General features: G+C 33.7%; 1 protein-coding gene across 1 annotated transcript; it reads right to left on the reverse strand.

Moving 5' to 3' along the window:
- Nucleotides 1–7751: 7751 nt before the first annotated feature.
- LOC110924885 lies at nucleotides 7752–8766 on the reverse strand. The gene is made up of 3 exons (XM_022168864.2): nucleotides 8609–8766; nucleotides 8026–8516; nucleotides 7752–7933 (listed from the first exon to the last, which is right to left on the reverse strand). The coding sequence occupies exons 1-3, from the start codon at nucleotides 8764–8766 to the stop codon at nucleotides 7752–7754; spliced, it is 831 nt and encodes a 276-aa protein (XP_022024556.2).
- Nucleotides 8767–8997: the final 231 nt, after the last annotated feature.

Here is an 8997-nt window from a genome sequence, read left to right on the forward strand (position 1 = left end):
CACCCTGGTGTAGACTTTTGTAAGGTTTAGGGTTTATTATGTTTTGTTAATTGTTTTGTGACAACTTGAATTGCATTTGAATCTTAGACAATTGTCCTACGTTGGTATTGAATTTGCAAACTGTCGAGTGAATGATTAAATTTGACTTTGTGAAATGAGTACGCGTATTTATGCCTTGTCTTTTGGTAGGATTTGCTAGTCCAAAGTAACGAAGTGTATCATGGTCCGTTGTTTACGACGTTGATAGCGATTGACACCTAAGCTTTGTGATTGTGATCCGTTAATGAACTATTTCAAGTGAAACTAATTAAAATACATAGTAACCCTAAGTCTTGCAATTGTTGAAACCGGGTGTGAACCTTGTTTTCTCGTTATTGTTCAAACAATCATTTTCAATTCTTGCATTTAGTAATCTCGAGTAGTTAATTTAATTAATCATTTTAGTAATTCTAATTCACATCTTCCAATCAAACAAAAACACAAAAATATATCTTAGCAATCTTCATATTTGTGACAACTTCATAATTCAATCAAATCCGTACACAAACCACATACTCTTCGTGGTTCGACCCCTCACTACCACTAGCTATTTGTTAAGGGTAATTAGGGTATATAAATATTATCTTTGACCGGAGCGCGACACTCCGATCATGCTTCACCGCCAACCCACCACCGTTGGTAAAATCGGAAACCCTACTTCGGCCGACGTTGATTATAGAGTTCTGCTAAGCGGAGTGAGATCTCGATTTGTCCTAATAACTTTTTAGTGGTTATTTTATGCGTACATTACATGATTATAGTTTCATCATAGCCTAAATAGGTTTCTTAACAAGTTGTTTTGGGTTGACCTAGTTTCTAAACAGGTCATGTTCGTGTTTAGGAAAAAATGACACAATAAGTTATCGTATCATGTTCCTATCTAGCATTTTAGGTCATCTTGTGTTATCGTATTCGTGTCTAGCATTTTAGGTCATCTTATATTATCATGTCGTATCTGACATGTTACACTAACCCTTTAAGTCTCTCCATTTTCATCTCTTTCAGTTGAATAGTTGAATAATATGATATTCCTAAACTAACTTCACCTCAAATTTTATATTATATGTATTCAAAATCAAAGATTTAAATCCATCAGATGTATATCCATATGATAGTTAGCAGCATGGTCAAACATTCTATAGATTAAATATCACTAATTCAATAAGATAATTTTTTACCTTTTTTTTAATAAGTTTCATCTGTAAACAGAACATAAAAAATCGTTCAAAAACGATTCTAAAACATGTTTGTTTGTTTGTTTTTTTAGAAACATCGCCTGTGATTTTGTTGATGATTGGAAGTTTGGAACGTTCAAACGAGTAACACGATTTGAAAAAACAAACCGACAACATATAATAAACTTTCATTTTGTCTTTAACGTCAATATATATTGCTTTCAAATTGTTTTCAATTGTTTCATAAATTGATAGACTTCTTGGAATCTTTCATGTCAATATAGCATTGCTTTAAAAAAAATTCCATTGTTTTCGATATGTTTTCAATATATAGATTAACTAGTTGATGTCCCGCCCGCGTTGCGGGGCGATAGCCGAATAGTTCTCAATCAATTAAAAAACCACTACTATAATTTTGCTTAGAAAAAAACTAAAACGATGATAAGACTGTAATTTTGGGCTCAGGGCAAAACTGTAATTTTTCAGGACTAATGAGCGAGTGTTAGGCAGCTCCTTTAGACGAAAAAAATTTAAATCGAGTCAACCAATTAAAAAAAACTTTTATAGTTTTGCTAGAAAAATTAAAACGACGAGGAAAACGTAACTTTGAACCGAGGGGGAAATCATAATTTTGTTTCAGGGATAAAATCGTAAATTAAATGGACCAATGAGGTTGAGGGCAAAATCGTAACTTGGCTGCATGAGAAAAAAAACTAATGGCAAAACTGTAAATTTAAACGGGGCAAGATCGTAATTTTGAATCGAGGGCAAAATTGAAATCTTTAGCGGGGAAAAAAGCGTAAATTTATTTTAAAATGGGGGTAAAAACATAATTTTGAACAGATGGCAAAATCGTTATTATAAGGAAAAAACCTAATGGCAAAACTGTAAATTTAAACGCGGCATAATCATAATGTTGAACCGGGGGAAAAATTGAAAATTTTTAGCTGGGAACAAAATCGTAAATTTATTTGTAAGTGAGGGTAAAAACATAATTCTGAACTGATGGTAAAATCGTAATTTTAAAACGGGATAAAATCGTAAATTTGTTGGTCAAATAGGGGAGTGACATGTATGACTATAAATATAAACGGGACAAAATCATAATTTAGCAAAAAAAAAAATCAAATGGTGGCAGGTGGTCGCCCACCTCCACCAATCCAATGGAACAAATATTGTCGGCCCTGTATTTTGTTATAGTAGATAACTAGATTTACCACCCGCCGCAATGCGGCGCGGGATTCATTAGCTATATATCATGTTAGATGAAAGACAAATGTTTCTCACATGACCACGAGCCTGTGTGTAAAATCGAGAAAAATATAACTAAGTCGATCTCTGACTCGCACGTTGCGACAGACCAATAAACACGCAATAGATGAAAAAACGTTGAACCCCACACGCACGTTGCGGTTTGTTAACTCGGAAATTTAGAGTGACACGTTAAATGGAGAACTTATGAAAGATGAAAAGTATATATATGGGACCAAAGTTGAAAGTAAAAAAGAGTGTTGAGATTAAATTGTAAAATGTGAAAAGCTTAGGGTTGAAAGTAAAAAAAAATAAAGGGGTTAATTTGCAAAAGATGAAAACTTTTGAATTAGAAGTGAAAAATAAAATTTATCAAAGGGGTTAAAATACCAAAGATTGAAACTTTAGACTTAAGTTGTCAAAGATTGAAACTTTAAAGTTAAAAAAGAAAGAGTTAAATGCTTGGTTGGTCCCTGTGGTTTGCAAAAATTGCAGACTTGGTCCTAGTGGTTTGCTAATTACACGCGTGGTCCCAAAAGTTGTCAAAAATGCACTCGGTTGGTCCCCTGACCTAACCTCTGTTAAATTTCTTAGTTAACTATGTGTGAAATGACTATATTATCCCTAAACAATTAAAAGAAATTAAATATATATATATATATATATATATATATATATATATATATATAAACCTTCTTCTATCTTTTCTCTAAGAAAAACCCAAACCCACACTGTTTACACACAATTGCAACTTTACCTCTGTCTCTCCGACACTGGCGAATTCACACAGTTCACCGGAAATGACTATATATAATTGTTTTTAATGATTATATATAGAGTTAAATGCTTGGTTGGTCCCTGTGGTTTGCAAAAATTGCAGACTTGATCCTAGTGGTTTACTAATTACACGCGTGGTCCCAAAAGTTGTCAAAAATGCACTCGGTTGGTCCCCTGACCTAACCTCTGTTAAATTTCTTAGTTAACTATGTGTGAGATGACTATATTATCCCTAAACAATTAAAAGAAATAAAAAAATATATATATAAACCTTCTTCTCTCTTTTCTCTAAGAAAAACCCAAACCCACACTCCCCAAATGTGCAGCTGCACCCCCTGTACCCCTCTTCTCCTCCTCCGACGACTAGAGCTGGCACTCCGGCGACGTTATCCGGCAAGCAAACCACACCCTAAACACAGCTCTCTTGTAGCACCATATACGCATACACACCTGAACCCGAGAGAGAGAGAGATAGTAACAGAGAGATGAGAGACAGCGATGATGGCAGATGGCGGCGCCGTTAATACCGGTGATCGGAGGGGCCGTGACTGACGGCTGAGACACCTATGTTTCGCGTCACACTCGAGATACGAAGTTCCGGTAATGAATCGGGTTTCTGATAGAACTCCGATTAACCGCAAAACATTGGAGGTAACACCGGTATGTTTAATCTTCTTCTCATATTCAAACATGAACATTTTCTTCGCGAAACCGACCCCCTAACATTAATTTCATTGATTTGGTGAAACCGACCACTTGCATTTCCAACACTCTCAGTGCAGTTATTCTGAAATATCGGAGATATTATTACTGTTAGTTATTGTTATAACTAGTGTTCAGATTCAGATGCCTAACAGATGTCTAGATTCAGATTCGATTGTTTATCTTCATGGAGATCTTGATCTAATGATTGTAGAAGGTCAATGTTTACCTAATATGGATCTGTAATCGAAGCGTATGCACACTGTGGTTTCCGGTGAACTGTGTGAATTCGCCGGTGTCGGAGAGACAGAGGTAAAGTTGCAATTGTGTGTAAACAGTGTGGGTTTGGGTTTTTCTTAGAGAAAAGATAGAAGAAGGTTTATATATATATATATATATATATATATATTAATTTCTTTTAATTTTTTAGGGATAATATAGTCATTTCACACATAGTTAACTGAGAAATTTAACAGAGGTTAGGTCAGGGGACCAACCGAGTGCATTTTTGACAACTTTTGGGACCACGCGTGTAATTAGCAAACCACTAGGACCAAGTCTGCAATTTTTGCAAACCACAGGGACCAACCAAGCATTTAACTCTTATATATACTTGGTTTCAACATTTTAGTTCACATTAGATGAAGTGTGACCCTTGACCCTGGCACAAAAAAGTTATGTCGGACACTAGGTGATATCCAACCGATTACCTGAGACCAATCTCATATATGTTAACCGCATGAAAACCGAAAAATATTAGTATAATATATCATCTTTGAAAATATAATAAATAGTATTTTGAAGTTGTTCCAAACTTATAATTATCTATAATTGTTAGGATTATTCTTGAGTATGTCATATGTGGTAAGTTTGATATGATGATCCGGGTGTGAGAATTCCGACGAGTAACTAATATGTAGAATTTCAATGAGGAACGAGTAACCAAGTATCCGAAAAACTGGTAAGAGTAATCAATTATCAGAAAAATATAAAAATATAAGATACAATGGAATAATGTGTGTAATTATCAAAACTCATAGTCATGCCCGTCTAATTGTTATTAATATTCCTTTCTAACATTTATATTTTCATCTCTTTTCTTTCCCCTCCCTGTTAAATGAGACTCGGGAATATTGTCACTATCATACTTTTTGAAACTTTCTTATTTTATTTTTGTTAAAGATATATAAGTATTAAAAGTGTTTATTTTTTTTAACTTTCAACAAAGCCTCGGGTACATCCATAAGCAGAAGGTCACCAACGCTCTCGACCACAGACAATGCCGATGACATGGCCCGTCACCTATTAGAGGGCAACCCACTGCCTGAAGGCTTATTTTGGTAAAACTCTTAGCTCGCGTATGGCATTTTGTCATGAACAAAATTCCAACTGACGACCCCCTAGTATTAAAATATATATTAATTGACTTTGTTATAATGAAAGTTTTTCGATTAGAAAAATTTGGAATGTAAATGCAGAAATATCTCTCATACGTAAAAAAGATTTAATGATCGTTTTTAAGTTTGTAAACAATCAGATTTTCTTTATTTATAGTATCATTATAACTCATCTTGAGCTTGAAAATCATATAAAAATTGAGGATGTTACACAGAATTTGTTACTAAACAACATCCATGTTGATTTGTGAAGAACTTTTTCATAAAAAGAAGTCAACCGGACATTATCAAAGATGTGATAAGGCGAAAATAGGTTGATTTGAGGTCAGTTGTCATGTCAATTCAAGTGAGATACAAGTCGGGTGCCAGGACCCGCTTGAGTAATATGTTATTTGTTTTGAGAATACGATTTTGATTGATCGAACCAAGCCTCTAAATATGTGAAAATGAGCCAAATGAGTATTATTTTGATTATCCATCAAGCTTACAGGATTACCATTATTAACCCAATTCGTTTGTTAGGGTGGAGGGAGTCGTTCAATCACTTTAGGGTGTTTGAGTTATTCTCTAGCCAATAATATCATGTCATATCAAGTTCTCATTCCACTTCTCATTTTGCACTCAATCACTGACAATGGTCAATTACTATTAGGGTGTTTGAGTTATATATTTTTTATTTCTATAAATTATGCATAAATAAATAAAACATATCTATCTATCTATACTATATAATAAAAGAAACCATGTAAGGGACACATGGCGCTCTATGAGGTGGTCTTAATATTTTTTCTAAATATTTATTATAGAAAATCAATTATTGATAATATTAAATTTAAAATTTGTAGAAAAGATTTTAATGATAAAGATAAAGATGATTGATAATAATATATTAATTATTATAATCATATATTAATTAGTAAAATTAAAATCTAAAAAAATATATTAGCATATTAAATATTTATAAAGATAAAGATTTTATTTAATTGGTAGTTTTAACTGTTTTTATATTTTGATGATAAGGATAAGAATAATTGATAATCACATATTAAAATAAAAAAAATTATTTTAATCAACTGTTTCGTTAAAATGATTTATTCAATACATGTAGAACATATATATTTTTTATACATGTGGTATATTTAGAATCCTACTTCTAATACAGGATCCATCATCCCGTTTTACACTCTAATAAAATAATAATATTAAATCATAATATCCAGTTTATCTATTGTATATTTAATATTTTTTTTACTAAAATATTTTTTTTCTTTTTTTTTTCTGTTGATTATCCAACATCAGGTAATACGTAAGTTTCTAACCTAATAATAAATTAAAAAAACAAAGTAAAATGTTATAAACCATGTAATACACAACTCTCTAACCTAATAAAAAATAAAATGAGATGCTTAGGGCTGTAAACGAACCGAACGTTCAGCGAACAGTTCGTGAACCGTTCGGCGGGAAGTTCGTTTATGTTCGTTCGTTTAATAAACGAACGAACATGAACAAGAAATTCCGTTCGATTAGTTAAATGAACGAACATGAACAGAGGTCTCGTTCGTTCGATTGTGTTCGTGAACGTTCGGTAAGGTGTTCGTGAACTTGTTCGTGAACATTCGTTGATTTGTGTTCGTTTATGTTCGTATGTTTGTGTTTTAATTGAAGATCTTTGTACTTTCTTATATTTTATTTGTACTTTTTATATTATTAAACTTTTATTTATCTTATTTCCCTAACAATTAAACTAGGAAACCCACTTTCACCTTGTTTATGCATCATTTCCCTTCATTTCTCATTATTTACATCCGCGAATACGATCGACCTCCGTTCCACAATAAGGAATTCAAGTTCGAGTGCTACTCTCTGGGCCATCTATCTTTATCCTTCGTTGCGTTCGCCAAATTTATTTGTGTTCGTTTATGTTCGTGAACCGTTCGCGAACACACTCATTTCCTTAATGAACGAACACGAACATAAAATCTCGTTCGGCAAGTGTTCATGAACCGTTCATGAACATATTTATTTACTTAACGAACGAACACGAACAAGGCCTTGTTCGTGTTCGTTCGGTTCGTTTACAGCCCTAGAGATGCTACAATAAGTAAATAGTACCTCAAAGTTTGTTTTGTTAGAAAACACATCTTAATAACTAAACGTGTTAACGGATTATATTATTTGTGTAAGACATGTGCTTATTCAAATCGTGCAGTACACGAGTTTTTAAAAAATGTAATTATTTTATTACTTAGTATATAAAATTATATTTATTCAACCCGTATAATACACGGGGTTCTAACCTAGTTTTAAACTAAATAAAAGTACTTTTACTTAAAAAAAACATATTACATAAAATTAAAATAAATAACATGACATTAAAATATAAAAATAAATTTAAAAAAACATAATTTAACTATTCGTCGTCGGAATCCGCCAAAAGGTGGGATAAATCTTGTTCTCCAAGATGCTCCACAAGATCATATTTTAGTCTATAATGCGTATCTTTATCAATGAGCTTGTTATAAACAGTGTCTTCGAAAACGGGCTCAACTAGAGGATCCCGAATATGAACCGGTGCAATCGCATTTCCGTCGTCTTTTAGAATCATATTATGTATAATAATGCACGCATATACGACACTCCTATTTTTTTAACACTCATAGCACGCATTGGTCGATTAAGTATACCCCATTTTGCCTTTAAAACACCAAAAGCTCGTTCCACGTCTTTTCTTGCCGCCCCGTGTTGCCTCTTGAACTTCTTTTCTTTCACAATGTGAGGATACGAAAATGATTTCACAAACACGGACCAAGTAGGGTAGATTTCATCGGTAAGATAGTATCCACGCTTGTACAAGTGGTTGTTCACGTAAAATGGGCATTTTGGTACAGTTCCATTTTGTTGAGTAAGAAATAACGGAGATTGTTGGAGCACGTTGATGTCGTTTTGTGAACCTGGTGGACCACAAAACGCATGCCAAATCCATAAATCTTGAGAGGCCACTGCTTCGAGCATAACTGTCAGGTAAATGTGATCCCCCCTCATATATTGGCCCCGCAACTCCGTTGAACACATTCTCCGAACAAAATGTGTACAGTCAAGACTACCCAACATCCCAGGAAGGTGATATTTCTCCTCATGAGCTTGGTACAAGAGCGCAACGTCGTGGCTCGTAGGTCTACGTAAAAACTAGGAAGCATATAAATTACATACCGTTTCGCAAAATTTTCTAGACATCCACGGGAAGTCCTTTCGGCCATATTTAAATACTCGTCGTACTCGTCTGGAGGGTTACCGGTTGCAAGTAGCTTAATCGCCGACGTAACTTTTTGCATCGGTGTAAAAATCTTCTTCAAAGTCGCACCCAGCGTCTCTTGAAACCACGAGTTATTCGCTTGCACGTCACTCACAATTTTTAAAAACAACATTTTCGACATACGAAACCTATGACGAAAAACCTCTTAGTTGAATATGGGCTTCTCGACAAAATAATCTCTCATAAGGTTTTTGTGACATTTCTCTCGATCTCGACGGACAAATTTTCTTTTTCTAGAAGTACTCGTGTTTTCTAGTTCGGCGGCTTCGTTAATAAGATTTTGAGAAAAAATTAAACTATTATCGCTTGAGGAAGAATCAATTTTAGAAAATAGAAGTGAAAA

This window comes from Helianthus annuus, chromosome 17 (genome assembly GCF_002127325.2).
Source record: "Helianthus annuus cultivar XRQ/B chromosome 17, HanXRQr2.0-SUNRISE, whole genome shotgun sequence".
Lineage (NCBI taxonomy): Eukaryota > Viridiplantae > Streptophyta > Magnoliopsida > Asterales > Asteraceae > Helianthus > Helianthus annuus.

Bases quoted from the DNA above. Each gene is read 5' to 3' on its own strand.
- LOC110924885 (XM_022168864.2), bottom strand. From the start codon at position 8,766: ATGTTGTTTTTAAAAATTGTGAGTGACGTGCAAGCGAATAACTCGTGG. The intron at 8,517-8,608 runs GTATTTAAATAT...GTTTTTACGTAG, and splicing joins CCTCCAGACGAGTACGACGA to ACCTACGAGCCACGACGTTG. The intron at 7,934-8,025 runs GTATACTTAATC...TGATTCTAAAAG, and splicing joins TGTTTTAAAGGCAAAATGGG to ACGACGGAAATGCGATTGCA.